At 45.5% G+C, this 24096-nt stretch overlaps 1 protein-coding gene across 3 annotated transcripts in view; it reads right to left on the reverse strand.

The window, feature by feature from the left end:
- SRGAP2 (SLIT-ROBO Rho GTPase activating protein 2) overlaps nt 1–24096 on the reverse strand; it is a 103048-nt gene that overhangs the window by 51103 nt on the left and 27849 nt on the right. For all 3 annotated transcript variants that reach the window (XM_029962543.1, XM_029962542.1, XM_018079803.2), the window contains exons 2-3: nt 16074–16266; nt 6441–6603 (exon numbers count right to left, since the gene is read on the reverse strand). In XM_029962543.1, coding sequence (XP_029818403.1) covers nt 6441–6603; nt 16074–16266 — 356 coding nt within the window. The remainder of the gene's footprint in view (nt 1–6440; nt 6604–16073; nt 16267–24096) is intronic.

Raw genomic sequence — 24096 nt, forward strand, 5'->3', positions numbered from 1 at the left:
GGGCAGCCACAGCTTCTCTGGGCAACCTGTGCCAGGGCCTCCCCACCCTCCCAGGGAAGGGATTTCTCCTTAATATCCCATCTAAACCTCCTCTTTTTCAGCTTTAAGCCATTCCCCCTTGTCCTGTCACTCCAAGCTCTTGTAATGGATTTGATGATCCCTGGGGTCCCTTCCAATCTGAGACAGTCTCTGATTCTATGATTTTTAGCCTGTCACATATGCAGGAAAACTGCTCCAGCTGCAGCCTCTGGAGTTCAGTCCATCCCTGGGCACCAGGCTCTGATGGCATGGCTGGGCAGTGGAACAGGAGCCATCCACTCCCATTACAGGTGGGGGAATCAAATCTCTACCTCAGCAGGAAATTTATGCACTGTTAGCTCAGATAAGAGCAGCACATGAATTATTTCCCTCCCTCTCCCTTCCCCCATTCCCACTTGTTCTAAAAATAAGCAGGTCAGAAAAGGGGGAGATTTCATTTCCCCGGTGAGGGATCAGGTGGTGCCATTTCACAAGAGGCCTCTGTGTCCTTTTCAGATTTTGGGAAAAGAAAAAGAACTCATCACCATTTCACAAGGCACCCAAGGCAGAGGAAGATGCAGAGGATAAGGATACAAGCAGGGATGGAGCACGAAGGTACCAACTCTGCACCTCAGGGTTTCACTTGTGGCATTTGCATATTTGCATTTTTCCACTGTTAGGGGAAAAATACTTTTACAAATGCCCAGCATTTCAAGCAGTACATTTCTTTCATGTGCCTGGCTCTCCCACATGTGGAGCACTTGGAGATTTGTCATATTCTGGTACCAAGGCAGCAAGAGACACGCTGCAGCTGTAAAGTAGGTCATTGCAAGCACAGACCCCTAAGAGAATTAATAATTCTTCTTCCTTGATTACTGCAAGGCTTTTAACCAATTCATTGTGGATTTTCCATTTCACATCAAACACCCTGCAGTGTGGTAGGAGATAAACTGGGGTTTTTTTAACATGATCAAAGGTGTTAAATGGGAAGCGAATTTCAAACCCTCAGTTTTGTTTTCTTGATTCCACACAGGGGTTTTTTTTTCTCCCCATAAATAAATATCCCCAATTAAGGGGATACAACAGTGCAAAGGAATGCTGAGCTCTCAAGGTAAGATTCTCTGCAGGGAGAGGATGCACCCACATGGAGCAGGCAGAGAGCAGGGAAGGGTCACTCCTCCCAACATCCCTGGGAGCTTTTCCAGCTAAAAAAGATGTGTTTTGAACACAGCAGGACCAACCCTGAGTGAGGGACAGGTACCAGCAGGGCAGGCAGATACTGAGATGGCACCTGGCTCTGCTCTGGGGCACTGCCTGTCCTGAGGCCCCTCCACACACCAACTCATGCACACACTGACTAAATCTGCCTTTCTGCCTATTAACATTTCCCAATTACTGCACAGTTTTGTTATGTAAAATCTGTCAAACTTAAAAAAAAAATAAAAAATCAGTTTGTTCATGAACTACTCCAAGTGGCTGAAGCTTCCACAGTCTGTTCTTTTAAAAAAGCTATTTTTTTCCTTAAATTTGAACAAGGTTATCAGGCTGCTTCTAGGGACACCTCAAAGAGACAACAGAGAAAGAGTGATTAAAGATACCAAATTAAAGAGACTGCTGCTCAAAAGGCTATACATGTATAAATAATCCCAAGGGAGCCCACTCAAAAGATACATCTGGAGGCAAAAGAGAACCTGATAACCATGCAAGAAACAGAAAGGTTGTACTGTGCAGAGAAATGAAGGGTCACATTAAATAGAGAGGGTGGCAGGGGGATACAGGGAAAAGGGGAAATCAAAGTGAGAATCAGCTCAAAAAGGAAAATATTTTATGTATATATATATATATATATATAAATAAAGACATAAAGAAATATTGAAATAAATAAATAAAAGGGCCATGCTGAAGGAGGATAAGCAGGAGGAAATCAAAGGAGTGCTCTCCACAAAAGGAGATGAAGGAATGAAAAGGAGAACAGACATCAAAGCAGGATCATCTTCCAGGAGAGGGAGAGGTGACTGGAATAGCAACGCCGTGGCACACGGGCTTGGAACTTCAGCCTTGTACAAAACCCAGGGCTGAATCATTAACTGCTGCACAAACAAGAAAATATTACCCCCTTCCCAAGGTGTAACTGTTTGTTATTTGGATGATTCCATTGGCTCCCCTTGGTTTTATTTGCTGGAGAGGGTGGTTATTTCACCATTTCTCTTCCTTTTCTTTGCAGTAGCACAGAATTGCACTGACACTGTCCCTGGGGTCAGACAAATCCCAGATCCCACCAGGATTCACCTGCAGGACTGTTGGAGCAGCAAGTCCCTGACCAACAGCATCTCTGACTGACACCCAAAAGAGTTTCCACAGCACAAAACAAAGGGCACGGAAAAGCACAGTGCTCCAAGAATTCCTATAGCTCAGGTTGCGAGTTCCCAATAAGATCTAAACCTGTAGCACATAATTCATTCTCTAATTATATATAAACCCACATTTGGTGCAGACAGTGCTCAGCCATGGAAAGGTTCTGCAGGGAGAGGTAACCAAGGAATAAACAAATGCCAGGGGCAGGAAGAAAGGGGTTGACACACACTGTTCATCCAGCACCACTTCAGGGCTGGCTTTGGCAGCAAACACAGCTCCTCTTATCAGCACAGATCCCTTTGAAGTGGCTGCCAGGCTTCCCTCCAACACTCAAACAATTGGGACCCTCCACGTCGTCACACAGCCCTGGAGAGGGATCCCATCCCAACCCAGGGACAGGAACACTGGGAGACACAGCCACAGACCTTGCAGGCTTCCCAGGACATCCCAACACTGCCAACACAAAGCCTTTGGAAACCTGTGTGCAGTGCAGGCACCACTGCTGGAATTTGGGGGGTTCAATGATTTTAAGACAGACCCAGCCAAGCTCTGCTGTGCCCACTGCAGAGTGGTCTGAGGGGTCCAGGGGGAGCACATGAGAACCTCAGCCTGAGGATTCTCCACCCCACTCACTGGAAGAGTCAAACCCCACACGCTGCCACCACTGCTGATGCTCTTCTGGCCAGGGAGAAGGGCCTGGTGTTCCCACCTCAGGCTCTGTGCTGCTCCAGCTCCCACTGCTGCCACAAGGATGCATTTCCTTCCCAGTACAGACCTTATCACACCCACCCAGGCCCTTTGCTGCCCTCAGGTTGGATTACAGCTGCACACTGTACTCAGATTCCCTTTGAAAAAGCTCTCCACTTCACACAGCAGCTCAAGAGTTGAGCAACAAAAGGGACCTTGAGCACATCCTTTCTTCCCTGCTCACCTGCTCCACCCCAGCACGACACAAAACACTGATTCGAGGAAGCTCTGAGTTACAAACAGTCCAAGAAAAGGATCTTGTGCCCCAGGATTTGATTTCCACTGCCCTCAGCAGAGGAAGATCTCTGTGCTGCTCTCCTCTCCATATTTCATAGCATTATTTACAACCCGGTGAGTAGTTCCTAAATGTAAGTTGCCAGAGCACCTGCAATCAGCCAGACACACGTATAACTCTTTCAGAAGCTGTTTTCCAAAGAGGAGTGTGAAAAAAGAACATTTCTCAGACTCTAAAATAATGAAGTCTCCTTGTTTTTAACATGGAGTCTCCATGAAACAAGGGCAGAGAGCTCCCAAACCAGCAGCAAGACTGGCACCGCAATTCCAACAGCTACCATTTTCACTGGAAAACAGAAAAAAATAAGCTCCTGTCTTAAACTAAACCTGAGTGCCCTGACAGCATCTGAGCTAAGGCTGCACTTCATTAAACTGCAGTGCATGGTTAGAGCAGAGAGGAGATGGTGTAGAACCAGAGGAGGAGCTGGAACGACTGCCTGGCACAGGAGAGGCAGGAAACTCCAGTCTCAGAAGCAACACAGCCAGTTATTTCACTGCCATGGCCTGGCTAATTAGGTCTGTGGAGAAGCCACATAAAATTTTCTGAGCTGCAGCAGCACACTCAGCCAGCTATGCCCCTGGAACTCGCTCTCATTTGGGTTTTGATCAGGACCTCCAGATCTGCCTTGCCCAGCTCCGTGGGAGGGTTTGCAGTGGCACAGTGGCTTTATTTTCCATGCAGCTCCTGTATAAACTCCATCTGCTTCAAGGCAGATAAAAAGAGCTCAGCTTTCTGAGCTGTCACACACTACAGCAGCTCTTCTCCACTGAAAAATAGGAAAGGATGCCTCAAAAGTTTCAAAAAGGATGAGAGATCCTAAGGGGAGAGGGAAGAGAAAGTTCTTCAGCGATTCCTCATCAACAGGAGTAGTTTCCCTTTGGGCTGATGTGGTTGCAGAGGCAAAAAAATACATGTCCATTCCTAAATATCCTGCCAAGCCACTGAATAATTCCCCATCAATACCTACACACACTGATCAGAAAGGCAGCCTGAGTGAACAACCCTGGAGAAGTGACTTGATCCACTTGTCCCTGTTTTTTCATCCAGGAAAAGGTAGAAAAGGTACCATTTGTCTCTGTGCTGCTTTTGGGATATATTACAAACATGCTGCAGAAGGGTTTCATATATAGGTAACATTTCTTCAAATCCATGGATGATAAAGCTGATTTGCAATATTTTAACCACACACCTCATCTGTTTTCTAGCCTGCAGTACCTTTTGTACCAATTCCTGCTGCTTCTCACAGCTCAGGAAGGGAAGGGATTCCAGTGAAAAAGCACAAGCAGCAGCAGATCCAAGTTCAGCCAAATTTCTCTATTTATCAGCTGCTACCAGATAAGAGAGAATGCAATTTTTGTTTTTAACCACCCAGTACAAGTGGAATGGTAATCAAATACCTGCTTTGGCCTTCAGCCAATGTGATATTTCTGGCAAACAGTCAGGCAACAAGTAGCTGGGATTCATTAACAAGTGCCTTTTGTTTGCTCAAATTATAAATATGGAGCTTGCCCTCAGTCTGTGAGAAAGAAACCAGAGGTGTATTTTGCTGCTGATCAGTTACTTATTTGTTTTTATTCCAGTCCTGCAGCCCAAAATAAAGCACAACCACAGGGTTTGCCCTGTTTTATAAAGGGGCTGAAAATGAAGATGCCAGTTCCCAGCCAAAGTGGGATAATATCCATTTCCATGTTCCACTTTGCCAAGGCATTTTCCAGGCCACTTTGCTCAAGCACAGCCCTTGTTGAAATTCTGTGGGGAGATTACTTCTCCTTTGGAAGGATTAGAGGAATTGAAGAGTAACTGCCATTCAATAATCCCATGTAAGTATCTAATCAACCATAATGTAATTACCAGAAAGTTTTAAAAGGTCAAAAAGGCCTCAGTGTGACGTTACTTGAAAATGAGAAAGATCCCTCCTCTGCTTGGGCAATGACTTAAAAATAAAGAAGTGTAAGAGAAACAGAGTGTAACAGTTGAAAGTATTTTTCATACTCCATTAAAAACTCAGGGAATAGGCAGAGAACAAGGAACACCACAGTGCACTTGCACTGATTTTCATTCTCCCCTAGAAATCACAACACACACAAAAACCTGCTGCAACAGAGCAAATTCATCCTGCTCTCCAGGTAACACAGAGATGCTGCTCCTTCAAGTGCATCTTGACACGAAATATCTCACACAATATTGAGCACTGCTCATTTTCTAGCAGCCTGAACAAACTGCATTTTATAGACTTCCTCCAGCAGTTCGGGCAACAGGGAGAGGTTAAGAAATATCTGAACACTCTTTCCCCTCTCCAGGCCTTGCAAGAGTAGAAATAAACTCCCCGAGCTCCTGACACATTGCAAGGGGGTGGGGGCAGAGAAATGGCTTTCAAAGTTAAGAGCTGCAATGATTTCAACATGTTAAGCAGCAGATGTTCCAGCAACGGGCAAATCCCTGCAGAGACCAGGGAACAGGAGTTTCAAAGCTTCCATATCGTGTTTCTTTAACTGGAAGAACAGATTCTTAACAGCAAAACCCTCCCACACTGTCCCACCTTTCTTCCCAGGTGGAAATCAAGGGGAGAGAAAGGGGAGAAGACAAAGAAAAGAGACTTCAATTACATCTTTTCCTTTTTCCAGAGAATGACAATATACCCTTTTATTGTCTGGCATAGCAGGAATTCTCCCTAAGTTTTAACAGCAATTTCTCCTCCATGGCAGATGTAATTCTGTCTTTTGAGAGTTGTTCTTGACTATGTTCAGAGCTGAAGACCTGAAGCACTTCTGCTCATTTAATTAAAGTTTCAGCATCCATATGAAACCACGAGCAGGTTAAGAGGAGGAAAAAAAACACAGCCTGAATTTAGACCAACGAATCTCAACTGGCCTCATCTGGGAAAATCCTAAAATGCTAGAAGAATAAAGTTACTGAACAAAATTAAAACCTCAGGTGTTCAGCACAGGCAACAATAAATCAGTGCACTAGAAGTAAGAGCTGGAAGGGTATTTTAAAAGAACCAAACAAAAAAAGTCTCAGATACCTTCTTGAAGAGGCGTCCTGAGTCCTCGCTGACCTGCACAAAGCGGGGGATGATGTTGTTGAGATAGATGTCACTGAGGGTGGTGTGGTCCCTGCTCTCCCTCTTCACCTGATTGAGCAGCAGGTTCCAGCAGTTCACTGGCGACAGCACGTTCTGATCCTTCCTAGAAAGGGCACAAAATAGAAAAAATTGGGTAGGACTCACCTGAGGTGAACACAACGATTCTGCTCGTGAGGTTCTGTGTCCATAAATGCTGGAAATGCAGCCCTGGGATGGATGGATTTGCTGAGGGAGAGGAGAGCAGAGGAAAACACAGAAAACACACCCTCAGCTGCATCTCCCTCCATTCCCGTGGCCACAGGCTTTTGTCCCCCCAGCAAACAGATCCTGCAAATGCAGGTTGCAGTGTGCCAAATGCAGGCTTTAATTTTTCCTTCTGAATCCAGGATTTTGTGCATAAATCAGTGCCTGAGGGAGACTGGTGGCTCCAGTGTCTGACAACAGGTTTCACGGTCCTGTCTCGAGCATTTGTGTCTTAACCACAATAAAAAGATTTCAAGCACCCAGTTGGCTAAATAAGCATCTGCATGGGAAACAAAATGTTGTGTTTCATGTACAAACCCAATTATGTGAAAGCATCTCTATCTGTCCTGAGCCAAAGAGACAGAAACACACGCACAAGCAGCTTTATTTTCTCATCTTTGAACCCTCTCCACCTTATTACGGCTGATGCACCCTGCAAATAAGCAATACAAAGGGAGATGAGAGGAACCTCAGCTTCTTTGGATCAGCATTTCATCTGCTGAAAGGAGTAAGTCATTTTTTGGGGGCACCATTTTATCCCAGATAAAAGCAGGGAGGTGAGCAGGGATCGTGTGAGGTGCTCCAGCAGTGCTTGGAACTGGCACATCCAGGTGGAGCCTTAAAAACATCACTTACTTCTCCCTAGGTCTGTTTATCATTCATTTACAGCACAATAATATTTATTTAGAAAAGACCAAGTCAGATCTGTGGTGCAAAGCCAAAGCTCTCCTTGATTGTTGTACGTGACTGTATCGGATTTCTTTCCTCTTAAAGAGAAATGTGGTTTAATTTCCATTGAAAAGGGAATATTCTGCACTTGAAAGGACAGCAATCTCTGCTGCAAGAAATGTCTGACATTGGGAAAATGGGAAAACTAAGCCAGGGTAGACTTTCATTACCCTTCTCATGACATCAGCAGTTGGATTTGTGGTGCAATATGGATAATTTTAGATAAAGAAGAACAGTTCAGAAGGGCTGAGCTCGATGCTTTTTTTCTAAAAAAAAATAAAAAATAAATGAAAAGCTCAAGAATGACTGCAGTCTGTGCTTCTCAACTGCTTCAATGTTTGGAGAGTGTGTGTGTAGTGGGAGGGAATATAAAAAGGACTCTGGGGTTTTTGAGGTAAAAAAAAAAAACCAACAAAAAAAACATGAGAAGGCACAGATTTAATTTAGAGACAGCATTTTCCTTCGTATCCCAGTGTCCTGCACTGCAGGTACAAACCCAGATGGAATGATCCAAGTGCAGAACTGTACAAGGTTCAAACTGCCAGATGTTGAGCCTTGTAAATCAAATAGCTGCCCCTCATCTGCAGCCAGTGTTTGCAGCATAATGCTCGTTTTCTTAATGTGCCACAGAGCTAATTAGTGACTGTGAGAGCTACATAATAGAATTGGGAATCTTTGGGTGCTGACCAGGCTGCAGCCAAAGTGATGAGCAAAGCAGAGCAGGAGCCATGTGCTCTGAGCCTGCTGAGACAGAGATAAGAGTTGCCACCACAAGAGAAGGTAATGAACACATTAAGGGTTTTTTCTTCCACTAAAAAGAGGGCAGGAGGAGAAACAGCATCTCCAGGAGGAGCTTCTCCAAGGAGCAGTGCTGGGTCAGAGGTGTACAGGCCAAATGAAGAGCCACCAACCCTGCCAACAACCTGTGGTTCAGGCAGAAGAAAGGATATAAAGAAAAGTTTATGAAGGACAGGACTATAAGATATTAAAAGCTGGCTGGTTTGCTCCTTCACACCACTGATGTCACAGCACTTTAGCCACTGACTCAGTGTTTGCCCTCTAAAACTGGCAGAGCTACAAGTGAAAAATCAACCAACGACCACAAAGAGTTTGGGAATGAAACTTAGGAACAAAAAGCTCAAACTCTCCACCAGCTGACCCTGTTCTAGCTGTTCAAAATCCTGCCTCAACATCCCCAGTGGACCGTCAGTCCAACCCCACCAGGAGCAGCTTGGAAGAGCTGAGAGCCTCGAGGACCAGGAGTTATGAATGCATGGAAAGGAGCAGAGAGCAGGTACAAGGGCCTTGCCTCCCAAAGCAAACTGAGGCACCAGGGGGAACCAGAAGAGATGCAACAGTTAACTGGACAATTCCCAGCTGTCCAGCCTGCCCTGCCACAACACCCCGAGCTATTCTAAGGCAGCACATAGCAGGAATACCAGGAGCCCATGAAAAGCCTGGTGAGTAAAATCACTGGTGTCTAATGGCGCCAGATGGGTTGTTGACACACTCCATGTGGTTACACATGAAAGGCCATCCTGCAGGAAAAAAATAATCCCAACCCCACATGTTTCCAATCCGCGGCCGGGATTGTCACCTTGGGATGCGCCGCGAGCGCCGCGCCCGGAGCTCAACCCCAGGCAGCCACAGCTCTGCACATTTCGAGGTTTTTCACTTAAATTCCTTTAATTTCCCGGCGTCTGATGGGTTCACTAGCCCCTTCAGTGCCTCCTTGAAATGGTGCTTTGCTGTTGAACAGGTTTGATGTCTCCATGACAAGGTTTTTACAGGAAGGGAGACAAAACCTCCCCGTTATTTGCTAGTGACGGTTTTCCCAGCAAAAAGCAGAGAAAGGTAGGAATGAAACAGAAAAGGAAACCTTCCAAGAAGCCTTTAAAACTCCACACAGCTTAGAGCACCTCTAAAACTGCAGCATTTCCTGGGGTGGAACGTGGCCACAGTTTTCACAACACGGAGCAGAAGTTCTACAACTGTTTACAGCAAACCCTTTTCAATCATAACCACGAGCAGATGGCAGAGAGGCAAATTGTGATTTTCATTAACCATTTGAATCCTCAAAGGAGCTGGTAAATACACTCTGCTTCCAGTTTCATGTCACCACAGAGGAGGGGTGAAAAGGGGAAGGAAAATATGCAACAGGGACCGCTGGGTACGACCAAGAACAAGCTCCATTTCCACACATTCCGCAGGATGACGGAGTCAGTGTTCACCCTGAAGTGATAAAAACTGATGAGATCAACCCAAAACTTTAGGACTTGGATATGAATTTTCCCAAAGTGCTGGCAACTTCACATTCACAACAACTGCTGGAGTCAAACTCCCCCCGCCCCGTGAAGGGGACGAGGAGAAGAAAGAGGAGGAGGAGGAGGAAGACGCCAAGATCCAGGTTTATTTCAAGCACTATTTATACTCACATAAAGATGGTGTGATGATAGTGAATCTGGAGAGTTTATTTAGGTTAGCCTAAATTACACCAGATCACAGCAATCAGGGGTGTTTGGGAGCAGGAAGAGGAAGTTGTGCACGGATTTTTAGGGAACCACAAAGTATGAAGCTCTGTGGTTTCTCGGGCGTTATCTTGATGGGGTCCTGTGCAACTTCCACTTCAAAGTTTTCAGCTGGTCTCAAAAGATCAGAAGGGAAGGCTGAGCCTCAAATATCTGAAATGTCTTAATTAAATTGCTCATTCATACAAGGACCTTGCAGACAATCCAAGATTTGTCTGCTTTAAGCAAGCAGGAGAGAGAGCCAGACAACAGTGACACAGAGTTGGGCACTGCAAAGTAACAGCAGAAAATACAAAATAGATTAAAAAAAACAAAAAACAAACAAACAAACAAAAAAATAATAAAAAAAAAGTGAATAAAAATCTGAAAAATTCAAAAACCACGTCCACAAATTAGGAATAGGAATATTGGGTTTCCATAAGGAGCACCAGACAAGGGAATGAATCAGATGAGAATTAAAATATGACTAAATAAACACTTAAATGAATGAACACAGAATCACAGAATGGTTTGGGTGGGAAGGGACCTTAAAGCTCATCCAGTCTCACCCTCTGCCATGGGCAGGGACACCTTCCACTAGCCCAGGTTGCTCCAAGCCCTGTCCAACCTGGCCTTGGACACTTCCAGGGATGGGGTAGCCACAGGTTCTCTGGGCAACCCGTGCCAGGGCCTGCCCACCCTCCCAGGGAAGGATTTCTTCCATACATCCAACACAAACTTCTCCTCTTTCCATTTGAACCTATCCCCCCAGCAGTTCCTCAGGAAGGGTCTCCTCTCCAAGGGACATCCCACTGTCCATGGGAGCAGAAAACTTTCCCAACAACCCTTCCTGTGAATGATGGTTTTAAAACAAGTCTCCTGGTGGTAACACACAACATCAGAAGTTTCCTATTCCACCTCCCCAAAATTTTCAGGACCTGCTCCCTAGGGGTGTTCAATGGACACTTCCAGACCCAAAACACATCCCAAAACAGTCCACCCTGCAAACCATGGGAGCTGGAGCCAGGCCAAGGGGCAGAGCAGAGATTTAATTGTTGCTGTAAACACTATTTCAAACCTCTCTGAATTTTGCACTCTGGCAACAGTGGCTGCAATCACACCAAGCAACACAGGGCGAGACTGGGATCACTGATATGATGAAAAGCAGCACAGAAATCCCCCCCTGAGGCTTTCCATCCATTTTCCCTGGTCACGTCTCCCTGGCTCTCTGCATCCAAGGAGGTCACTGAATAAATGAATGTTTCATGCTTAGAAAAACCTCCCAAACGCTGGTACTTGACAGACTCGGGCAAAAATGTGCAGGACTCGGCTTCATCAAAAAGAATCACAGGTCAAAATAGCCTATGACAATGTTTTTTACTATCATCATCATCATTATTATCATTATAAACATTATCATAACGATGATAATGTAATTGAAGTCCACATGACCCAAATGCTTCTGTCAATACCTCCCTCACAAGCCTCCATCATCTTTGCTTTAAAGAAACCATTTGGCTTTTAAGGGAAATTAAAGCTGAACTTCTCTGCAAGCTGCTCATTCAGCTCGAGCTCTGATTTTCCCTGACACAGCTCAGTGTTAACTGCAAATTTTGAGAATTACAAGCATGGACATCCATGCTGCTCCCTGCCCTTCTCTTCCAAAAGATTCCAGTTATGAACATCTGTTGTTTACAAGTGCTCAGCCTGAAGGTTGCCAGACTTATTCTGCATCTTCTACTTCAAGGCAAGGGCTGCCAGAAAGCCATCTGAATTTCATGCTGGGATATCCTGGACATTCAGCTCTCCAGCTGACAATTGCTACTCAGTGTCCTGCTTCCAAAGATTATCTTGATTTAAAATATGGCCTTAAAATAGCACTGTCTTTTCACTTTTTTTTTCCTCCTTTTTCTGTTTTTTTTTTTTTTTTTTTTTTCTTTCCCATTTTCTCTCTTGAAAGGAATCACTCAAGGTTTGCCACGGTTTTTATGCTTTTTGAATAGTCAAATGCCTCTAGGACAAAAATCACGTTAAACAGGAGGATTGAAGGCTGGAGCTGAAGGTCCCAGGGTCTCACTGGAGTGGGACAGAGCCCTTCTCTGGGGTTGGAAGTCAAGAAGAGACCCCCAGACCCAAGAGACATCTGTGAGGTGGATGCTCTGATTTAGCTGCTACACAACTTAGTCAGGCAGGTCTTTAAGGAGCAATGACTACACCAAACCTGTGACCACCAAGCTCTTGTAACAACCAGAGTTAGAAGACTTGGGCTATAAAATGCCTTTTTTTTTCCTCCACTCCTTGTGCCACTCCTATTTACCAGTGGGTTCTGAGGAATATATATAATATATATACCAAATATATACATTGTGTATGACTCTTTCATAGCCTGTTCTGACTGAAAAAACCCACATTTTTAGAAGAGAATAGGCAAAGTGAGGTCTAACAGCCATGGTGGAGAGTTAAAAGCAAGTAAAACCTGGGATATATCCAACTGCCATCAACTCGTATGTCACCTTGGCTAAATCAATCTGTTCCCCTTCTTCAGACATCTCAGATGAGAATAACACACACCTACCTCTGTAAATCACTTTAAGATGCCCCAGTGAAGCTTCAAGCTGAGCACTGTGCAAAAACTCTTTCAGTCCAGCCCCAGCTATGTAGAGTTTGCTGTAAAGACCCAACTGCCCACATTTCAGAACCCATATGGAAAATACTCCTACAAGGACAGGCTGAGAGAAATTGGATTTGTTCAGCCTGGAGGAGAGAAGCTTCAGGGTGACCTAACTGTGCCCCTCCATACCTGCAGGAGCTGAGAAGAAAGGTGGAGAGGAACTATTTACAAGGGTTTGGAGTGACAGGGCAAGGGGGAATGGCTTCAAACTGACAGAGGGCAGGTTTAGGTTGGATATGAGGAAGAAACTCTTCCCTGGGAGGGTGGGGAGGCCCTGGCACAGGTTGCCCAGAGAAGCTGTGGCTGCCCCATCCCTGGAAGTGTCCAAGGACAGTTTGGACGGGGCTTGTAACAGCAACCTGGGCTAGTGGAAGGTGTCCCTGCCCATGGCAAGGGGACAATATGATCTTTGAGGTCCCTTCCCACCCAAACCATTCTGGGATTCTGTGCAAACGTGCCCACCTGACCAGCTCCCCCTCCGAGGCAGGAAAACAAACCCCACGCAAAGCCTTTGTGAGAACCCCCCCAGCAGCCTGCCCTTTCCCCTGCTCTTTCCTTGAAGCCTGTTCCTTTTTCCAGCTGCTGGAGGAAGCCACACAATCCAATTTCAAGGGTCAGCCTGAAGCCTCCTGCCCTTGACAGCGTTCCCTTAAACGATCACAGCCGGAGCAACTCGGCAATTACATAATAGCTGTTGAGTATGAAAGCACATGCAAATTACAGGGGGAGTGCCTGGCAGATTCCCTCCCTGAGTGTGTGTTATGGGATCTAAAAAGGGCCAGTGACACGGGGAGCAGGCCCTGAATGATACGGTACCTTCCGACATAATTGCCGGGTTGTGGGGAGAGCAGCCTATTACGGGGTATTTATAGGGTCAGAGCCAGGCAATTACAGCCCAGGGCTCCTCTCACAGACATGTAATCCCAGGCTCCCGAGGAGGAGAGATCTGATGGCTGCCTTTGATCAAACGGGCTTCTGGGGGCTTCCCAAGGAGATTACAGCTTCAGCATCTCCAGAGGAGATACCAGCCAAGATAGTCTCCCCAGCTCAGACAGGGCAGTGGTGAGGAGAGGTAATTATAACTGGAATTGCTTCCTTACTGATCCCTGTGGGATTCTGACACAACTCTGACTGTCGCAGACAGCAGACAAGTGGCCAGACAAGTCCTAGATGGAGGTGCCCAGGACAGACAGCTTGACCTGTGCCACTGCTGTGGCCAGTACTGCCCACAGAATTGTTTTTTTCTCTTATTCCAACTCTTGACCAACTTAACAACTCATACACTTGGGACTCAGACTTTGCAGGGGTAACATATTCCAAGAGCAAGGTATTTTTCTGTCATTTTTCTGCTCCTTAATGTGAGTGAAATGAGGAGCCTGAGCAGCATCAGCTCTTTCCCTGCACACTGAAGTCGATGCTCATGAACAGCTTTCAGAGTATTTTGGGCAATGCCCTGCACTTGACCAGAAAAGCATTGACATTTAATTCAGAAATTCAAGCTAAGGTTTTATGTGCTAACAAAATCACCTCTCCAATTCAGGCTACACTCCACAGCTGGGACATCTGAGGTCAGTTTTGTCCAGGCACAACTTTGTAAATCTTACCTGAAGGACAAACAGCTCAAAAACCTGGGCAGGGGTCAATAAGGAAACCGCATTAGAGCAAAAAAAATAAAAAATAAAAAATTTAAAACCCTGCAGTATCACAGCTAGGATGAAGTATTCATTCACATGAAGTATGACACCATGTAGGAGTCTGTCTGACTACAGTCAAAACTTCCACATTATACATTCACTCTAAATCTCCAAATAGGAACTTTCCCAACACTGGAAGCTGGATATAAAAGCATTTCTATGGGATGTTTCACACCGTGTAATATAAAGGAAATCACCTCAATTTTCACCAGGAACAACAACAAAATCAACTGAAAAGACCAATCATAATGCAAAGGAAAATTACAGTTCAAGGCATAATTTCTTTAGTGCCATCTTAAAGGCATGTGCAGAATACACACAAGCTTATGGCTGTAACAACATTTGCACTGGAGAGGAAAAGAAAAAACACTTCAGACAATGACAGGTCTATAGATAAGCAGAATAACTCTTCTCCAGCCTGTCAAACAGCTCTGCTGGGCAGCCAGGCTTTCCCAACAACGCAGAACAATGTGTGTTTTAAAGGAGAACTAAATTAAACGACATCAAAGCTGCACAGAAAGGAAACTAAAATGGTGCCTCCTTAATGGCTTCCACAAGAGGAGCTGCTGGTGGAGCAGGAAAGCTGCTGCTGCATCCCCACATCCCTGCAAACCCAGCAACAACCAAACACAAAACCCGGGGAACAGCCCGACCCAAACAACGCTCGCAGTGACGCCGCGTTTTGGGCGGGGGCAGACCCAGATGGATCCTCTCAGCCCAATCTGTCCAAAGCAGAAATGATTCAGGTCCCAAGGCTGCTTTAGCTCCGTTGTGTTTTCCCCAGCTGCTGCCCTGACAACAAAACCCAACAAGCCCCGTGCTCTGCCCAGATGTCAACCCCGGGAGCTCCTCCAGTCACCTCCTCGCCGGGCTGGTGGCTCTGCACCAGCCCCTTCTTCATCCACAGGTCCTCTCCTGCATCCCCCCCTTCCCTGGGAAAAGCACCTCCTGGCAGGAGGCAGGAGTAAATCATAAAGACTTGAATCCATGAAACCACGTTCCTACACGTGTTAATCATCCCAACTCAGATAAGTGGGGAAGAACCAAAAACCAGGAACAATTACAGCAATAGAGTCAGATCCACTCGGCCTCATGCTTCAAGCAGGGGAAAAATTGACTGTGAATAAGGATATCTTTAAATTTTAACTGAGTCCCATCAGCTTAGTACCTGGGGATTCCCCTGCCCCCAGTGGCACAGCTCTGTTGGACTCAGGAGTACTCCTGGCCTCATTTCTCTACTGTTTGAAGTGATAGTAGCAGAGATACAACACTCAACTCCCACAATGAGTATGTGTGGGATATTGAAAACAGAGAGTTGACAGCATAAAACAGATTGGAAACAGTCACCCATAAAAAAAACCCCAAAAAACCAGACCAAAGCCACTGGCACTGAAGGAAATCCTGGCTTTGTCCCCCAGACGTGGTGCACAGCTTTGCCCACCTTCCCCAAGAAAATTATGCCTTTTAGACATGCCAATTTTTACCATTTCATTCCCTACTGACAGCATTTGACCTACCAGGAATAACTGAAATAAGCACCCAGGAACATGGAATGGGTTCTGTGTTCAACCCAAACCTGGGAAACATTTGGCTCTGACATTCACAGCAGTGCTGGTCCCTACATTCACTGGATCAACTCTCTTTCCCATTCCTACCCTTGCAATCAAATCTCCTGGGGGAGGGAGGAGGGAGAGGAAAAAAGGGCAAAAACAAAAGGCAAATACTCTACTTGAATTGCTGGTCTTTGGTGCTCCTAGTTTTAGCCAGGAATCTCTCAGCCAACTTCTCCAAATTCCTTGAGTAATCCATCTCAATCTCTGCCTTCTTGCGGAAGAAATCCTGCAAGTCCTGCAGTAACTGGACCCGAAGCTCACACTGCTGGTCAAGGCATTTCAGCTGCTCTACCAATTGGGCACGGATCTCTGTAACAAATAAAAAGCACTAAAGATTAAACAAAATCCCATCAGAGAAAAAAAAAAACCAACAAAACATCAAAAATCTCCAAGAAAATATAGTTAAAAATACGTTCCCTCATGTCAGCAAAGCTCCATCACCGTGATTGACTTTACCTGCAGACAGAAAATGATTGCAGTTGTATCTTGGAAATTCAGCCAAAAACCTGCATTTTGGTGCACAGACCTACCAGCAAAGCTTCACTGCTGGAAAGTGCATCAGTTACAAGTGTCAAGTGCATTTTTGGCATCAAGAACAAGTGGTCACTGCCTAAAAATGTACTGAATCTCAGTCTGGAAAAAGGGCTAAATGCTGCAATACCCCACGTCAGCTCCGAAAATCACTTCAGGGAATTTCTATCAAATTCCTCTGCAGACAACTACTGATGCAGAAACAAGACGTTGCACATTCTGGGGCACTCCCCGAAGGCACCAATTTTGGATTCTTCAGTTGGTTACTGAGTCTCCAGCTGTGCAGCTCTCCTTAGAAACCAAGCCATGAAACAGAGAAAAGACACCCCTTCAGGGAGTCAACACGACAGCACTTCCCATCAGGGAATTATCTCCAGGAAGATGCTTTTTAAAAATATCTGCAAGTATCATATCTATGTCTGAAGGACTCATAAAGCACACGGATATAAGTGTTAATATTGTAATTAATGATATTAATTATTAACACATATTCATCATAATTGCAGCGTAATTATTATGAATATATCTACATGAACACAATATTTTACAAACAGTTTTCAAACGTTTCACAAATATGAAAACATCTCCCATTAGCACAGAGCCAGGTGTCCTCCTTACCCCACTGATCCTGAATTTGAGGGTCAGAACAGTGAAGTGACTCACTCACGGTCAAAAAGGGCAAGAAAACACAGCAGAAGCGTGTCACTCTCAGTCTAAAAATGCAGAAATATTCAGTGATGCAGCCAGTAAAGGTTATTTGGCTTTTATACAGGCAATAAACTCAACATGAAACCAATAAAATATGCACTTTCATCTCAAGGTCTTTGAGCAGTCAAACTGTAGAGAGGCCTGACTGTTAGTGCTGCTCTTTCCAAAGGTTTTCCAGGCTGTGCTGTTCCAAGCTGAATCCAGAACCAGCAATAAAATAACTAAAATTCACATTTCCAGCACTCACAGCTTTTCTTCCCATCGACACGCTGCAACTGCGAGTTTGTCGCCACAGCTGAAAGTGGGGAAGGGATCATTTCCCAAATGCAATTTTTTAATCAAATCCTTCATGGCTAATTCCTGAAATACATAATCTCAGAGGCCAGCCTGGCTCCTTGGTGTGCTTGTCCCTCTGCCCAGAAAAAAGCAAACCATCTGGACCTCCGTGGCTTCACTCCTGCCATGCTCTGTTGAGCATCAGCTGCCTCGAATCCTGCTCACATCTGTGGGAGCAGTTTTAGGGGACCCATCTTTATTTTAGGGACTCCCAAACCCAAAATAAAATTACAGCTTCTAGTTAGAATTGCCCCCCCCCAAAAAAAATTAAAAGAATATCATAATCTGCATGAATGTGGCATTTTCAAGCTCGATTAGCACTTTAATTTGGTAGTTCCACTTCTCCCAGATTGTGCCCAGGGCCTTCCACAGCAGGGAGAGAACACAAGCAGCAAGGTCATGGCATGGGATGAAGTAGAGGAAGGGGGAAAAGCTGGTCAGGTTTATTTTTTTTCCCCCCAGGAGAGAATTTTAGGAAACAGAAAACTTGTGTTTCTTCATCAGCAAACACAAGTACACACAAATACACCAGCCTGAGTTGTCCATGTACTTCTTTAATCAAACCCACGGGCCTCAGGGAAGGTGGCACGTGGAAGCAGGACCACAGCAGGTAAAACCTGCACACTGCACTCACTGCAACTCAGGAGATTTCTTTGGTTTTGAGATGCCTTTGTTGTTTCTTCCAGTATTTCAGGACTAGCAGGGCCTGGGAGGGGCACGGGGAGAGAATGGATATTTACACACATCAGATCTGCCAAAACTTCTGTCAAAATCTGCTGCTGATGTTCCACATATTCTCTACACATCTCCACTCAGCTCGAGCCCCAGACACACAACCACCCAAATATTTGCAAAGTGACACCTTTAGCCAGGTGAATGCAACCCAGACACCCCCACTCCACCTGTGGCTTTGCCATTAAGACTTCACAAAGCAAAAATTATGGGAAGACAACGATAACAGCACCAAAATGATCAGTCATGTGGTGCTTCCTTGCTGCAATGAACCATTTCACCTAATCCTCAACCTGACACTCACCTGCAGGTCTGACATTCCAGAAAGAACATCCTTCAAGGCAAGGGGTACTAGAAAGCTCTTTGTCCCTTTGTGTCTTCTCTTCCACCCTTTCCTCAGCAAAAGGCCCCAACACAGAAACAACTCTGTGACCTTTCCAGAAGTTACTGGACAAAGACACTCATTTTAGCAAGTTGTGGTTTAGCTCCTAGACCCAGAGAAAAGGATCACACAAAGAAAAAACCTGAGCAGACCTGGTGTTTTCTGCTAAGCCCATAAAGAAACAGGGTCAAAATTCAAGTGCAGCAAATACCTTGTTTGCCTGTGATGTATCTATTTGTGCATTTAGGGTTTGCTCATGCTGTTTTTCAGAAGTCAGCAACCCCATTAGCACGGATGAGGAGCAGGCACCATGTTTGAAAATAAAATTGGGGTACGAAAGGCAAAGTAATATGGTGTGACCACCCACCCCTTCCTGGTGCCACAACTGTTGGATCTTTTCCCAGGGTGACAACCTGGCAAACTTGGATGTTCTCCATCAGTGACATCCCCAACCCAGAAACCACCCTCAGGAGCAAAAGCAGAAATACAAAGGAAAAGTAGAAATACAAATTCAAGCAGTTCAGGCTGGAAAATTAGCAGAGCACAGGTATCTCTATATATTCAGCATTGGCGAGGTCACCCCTGGAGTGCTGTGTCCAGTTCTGGGCCCTCAGCTCAGGAAGGACATGGAGGGGCTGGAGCAGGTCCAGAGAAGGGCAACAAGGTTGGGGAAGGGACTGGAGCACAAGTGCTGTGAGGAGAGGCTGAGGGAGCTGGGGGGGCTCAGCCTGGAGAAGAGGAGGCTCAGGGGAGACCTCCTCACTCTCTGCAACTCCCTGACAGGAGGGGGGAGCCAGGGGGGGTTGGTCTCTTTTCCCAGGCAACTCTCAGCAAGACAAGAGGGCTGGGTCTTGAGCTGTGCCAGGGGAGGTTTAGGTTGGATATCAGGAAGAATTTCTTTCCAGAGAGGGTGCTCAGCCATTGGAATGGGCTGCCCAGGGAAGGGGTGGATTCTCCATCCCTGGAGGTTTTTAAGAAGAGACTGGATGTGGCTTCAGTGCCATGGGCTGGGAACCACAGCGGGGTTGGATCAAGGGTTGGACTTGATGATCTCAGAGGTCCCTTCCAACCCAGCTGATTCTATGATTCTATGATCTTAATTATAAAATCACAGGGAAGCTCAAGCCCTCAGCTCTCGAGGTGGGACACTTCACACGCGGCTCTGCCCCAACAGCAGCAAGAACCAGGAACTTTGCCTTGGGTACGAAACGCGCCGTCAGCACTTTCCCTTTCTAAATAAACCCAGTGTTTTTGGAGGGGAGCAGTGACAGCTGATTGGGCTCCCGTAGGGAACAATGAGCTATTCAGCCCCAGCTTATCAGGTCCATGGCACTGGGCTGGAGAAGGGCAACCTTGCTCATCTTTCAAAAACACGCCCCGCGAGCCCTCCGCCGCAAAATAAAAAATCAAGAATGCAGGAATTTCCTGAGGCTTACACTGGGCTTTCTGGAGTATAAAGTGTCTGCTTGTTTTCCCACTGCTTACACAAGCAGGAGGTATTTTTTTTTCTCTCCAGCCTTACTCCCAGCACATACCCTGGTGGAGCAGGAGCAGCCCGCGCTCTCACCCCGCGGGTCACCGAGTTACACGGGACCTTTTCATGTCTGCAGTCACAACAACCACTTTAATTTCGAACTCAGCGCTCCTGCATCTTTTAATTTGCACAGGTTATTAGGTTAACAGCCACTTTAAACACCAAAAAGCCTTTGCCCCCCCCCTCCTTTTTTCCTTTAGAGCGTGGCAATCCCACCCACTGCGATCATGCAAGACAAGGAACAGCCTCCTGAAGGCTCTGCTCCTGCTGCCAGTGCTTCAAGTGCCTGAAGGTGACTAATTCAAGGTCAAGATGCCTGTGGCAAAATTAGGATTAAACACCAGGTATTCTCATTCTAAGCCTTGCCCTGTATTGCTGAATCCTTTCTATTGTATTTCAAGCTCACGTGGCTGACAACCACATAATCTGAAGGTCTCTTGTAGCCACAGGAAAGTTTTCCATCTGTTTAAAACAAACCATTTATTCATTTCCATCATAAAGTCACCTGGGTCACCGAGGGACAGACCACTGTATAATCCTACACAGTTGTGTAACTTTAACTTTTATCCCTTCTGCAACCACCTTCTCAGCATTCCCTGTAGCACTCTGCAGGCATGTCTAGTTTTTAATGAATTCAAAGGGTAAGGAAATACCTTCTACTTTCTGTATTTTAGCCACATTTGTCATTCACTGCCCAGGGAGGTTGTGGGTCCCTCATCCCTGGCAGTGTCCAAGGCCAGGTTGGACAGGGCTTGGAGCAACCTGGGATAGTGGAAGGTGTCCCTGCCCACGGAACAAGATGAGCTTTAAGGTCCCTTCCCACCCAAACCAGTTTAGGATTCCATGATTTTCAACATTTATCATCTCTTTGACCTTTTTTTTCCTTTTAAAATTTCAAAGCATCTAGACAAATGACACTGCATTATCATGAAGGAACTGTCCCTGAATAAAATGCTGGTATTTAAGGGATGGTATCTCTAATACTTCCATGGAAAGGTCATGGAAATTAAAAGACACACTACATTCAAGGCACCAGCATACCTGGTCATATCTTTCAAAAATCTGCATGATCTTCATAATTTGTCTTTATGACAAATCCAAGCTCCCACAACACTCTTACCCTACAATCTTTGAACGATCCAGGGAATAAAAATTAATAGCAGGTTATCCTTATTTTTAAAAAAAATGATTTTTTTTTTTAACTTGAGCAGATTATAAGAATTGTGCTGCAATTATAGACCAGCACAGGGGCTCCTCAAACTACACCAAACAGGAGTGACTTTCTGCAAAGCTCCTGGCAAGAATTTGTGATTTCGTGAAACAATTCCACCTGGAGCTGGTGGAACAGACTGGAACTGTACTTTCTGGAAAAAAACTTACCAAAATGATTTTTTTTTTAAGGCTTAAGCATCCCATAAAGTAAAGCTGGAAGTCTGGAAATGAATTTCTGTACTGATTTGTTCAACAGGTCAGCAGGGCAACCTCAGCCCCGGCAGATCAACCTTGTCTGGTCATTCCATGCACTCTGAGCAACGTTCCCGCTCCAAGCAGGATCATCTCCCTCCCTAGGAAGGGTTTCAGCTCTTCCCAGTGATAAGCTCTAACTGGATAGCAACCCAGTGAATCACCTGACAGCACAAGAGCAGCAGGAGAAGGCAGGAGCAGCCCCAGGAGAAGGCACGAGCAGCCCCAGCTGCTTTTCAGTATCTCCCTCCATCTCCCTGGATCCGCTCCGCGGCTTTCCCAAGATGTTCCCACCCCCATCCCGAGTGCCACGCTGTATAAAAAACATGACAAGCTTGGGAAAGGAGTGGGATGACAACCAAAGAGAAGCCCCAAGCCCCAGCTCCCGCCCAGATTAAACAGCAACGCTCTCACCCACACGGATCCGCTCCGACCGGCGGAGCCGAGCTCCAAACCCAGCCTTGCCCTGGTGGTCCCCCCATGCCATGGAAGCTCAATACCAAGCCAAAATCAAGGGAAAGCAGAATCCAGCCAGGAATGGGAAGGTGGCAGCCAGCAGGTTCACAACCCTGGGGTGTAGCTGAGTTATCCCTGACTATCCAGCACACAGAAGGAATTAGGTGGAAGGACTGGGAAACACCGTGTTAAACTGCACACACAGCTCTAACACAACATGAAAGACAAAGCAGGCCAAAGTGGACAAAAAAATCTCCATTTAACACAGAAGAGTGGAGCTGTGGATTTAAACCTTGTGCCTTGCCTGTGACAAGCTTTTAAATTGCCATCTCCTGGAAGCTGCCACACGCTCTGGGCTGAACATCAGAGAAAGGCAGTGGCACAGGCATCCACCTGCCTCTCTTTGCAGACTCCAGGGAAGTTAAATTAAAGATCACAGCTTAGTCTGATGCTAACACCCCACTCAGTTTCAACAAATTAAAACCAGCCAACACCACGACCGAGAGTCAAAGTAAAAAACCATTTAAATACACAAATGACTTTTAAGAGAATGCATCGAATCACGTATTTGGACGTGTTCTCATCACATCACCAAGAACTGTTCACATTTCCCCAGCTATCACATATGAGAGGCTGTCCTCCAAAAGTGAAGGGCTTTGTAGTTTTGTGAATGTTTTCACTGGTACATGATTACAAACAGGGCTGTGACAAATGACAGGCAACAGCCCAGCAACCCCAGCCGTGGCTGGGAGGTTTAATGACTTAGAAAAGCCTTTCTGCAGTAACAGCAAGAATTTCACAGAACAAGCTGTGCCACTAGCCAAAAGCAGTTGATCTTCACAGCCTTAAAATTCTCCCTGGCAGTCTAAAATCTGGGCTTTGAAGTGAAAATGATACAAGAGGAGGAAATACAGTCTTTTGTTTAAGGCCAGAGCCAGGAGGGAGCTTCGGGTTCACAACCACTGCGTGCCCTGGATAAGGTAAATACTCTTTTTACAACCAGGATATTCCTTATCTATTTGAGAAATAATAGCAATGGGTAACACACACTGATAAGAATCCTTTTATAGTTATAAATATATAAACAGAACTGTAGGCGTTACGAGCTGAAATTCTTTCCAACAGAGACTGACGAAATTGTTTCGAGGTGTAAGACAAGTGCATGAAGATTTGCATTAATGAAGTGAAAGAAGAGGATGCAAGACATGCTTAAAAGCAAAAATTAAGGCTGGTCCTTTTATTTTCTTACCTGTGTCACAATATATTTGCATCACTAATTACTTGGGTCTACCAGCTTTTCCAGGCACAACCCAAGTGCCACTTGCAGGAGCCCAGCAGCCAAAACTCTGTGCCTTGTGTGACACCCCCATCCCACCTGGGACCTGGAAAATTTATAACTTTAAACACCCCTTGACTGGAATCCCATCGACCACAGTACATTGGTTTTCCTTATCCACACAAAAAAAACCCCCACTCATCTGCAATTCACAGATTGCAAACTGGTGAGAGGCTTCAGAACGTCAGAACTTTGAAGTGAACGCTCAAAATCGTGCAATTAAACGTTGCCAAGGTGTTTAATCCATGCAGAATTCAAATTAAATATTTCAGATTTTTTTTTCTGTCTAATGAAGGTCTCCTTTACTATTATCAAAACACAGTCCACACTGTTGACTTTTCAGGGAGGATGTTTAAAGACAGAGTGGAGATTAAATCACCCTGTGCAGGGATTCACAGTCCTAATTCCAACAGCAGGGCGTGGGTAACTCCTCCAAAAAGCCCTGATAAAGGTAACATGTCACTGGGCAATATTATATGTTTGTGTTCTACAACTGCTTATTCAAAACAAACACAAAAGTTTATCAATACATTACAAATAGGTTAAACCCTCAAATTTGCACTCAAACAGCAGCAGCACTGCAACTCCTCCTGCCTCCAGGAAGTTTCCCAGCTATTTTAGGATTGTCTGTACCCTGTTAAAGGTTTTCCCCCAGATGAC

Source organism: Manacus vitellinus, unplaced genomic scaffold (genome assembly GCF_001715985.3).
Source record: "Manacus vitellinus isolate BGI_N305 unplaced genomic scaffold, ASM171598v3 scaffold_47_pilon, whole genome shotgun sequence".
Classification (NCBI taxonomy): Eukaryota; Metazoa; Chordata; class Aves; order Passeriformes; family Pipridae; genus Manacus; species Manacus vitellinus.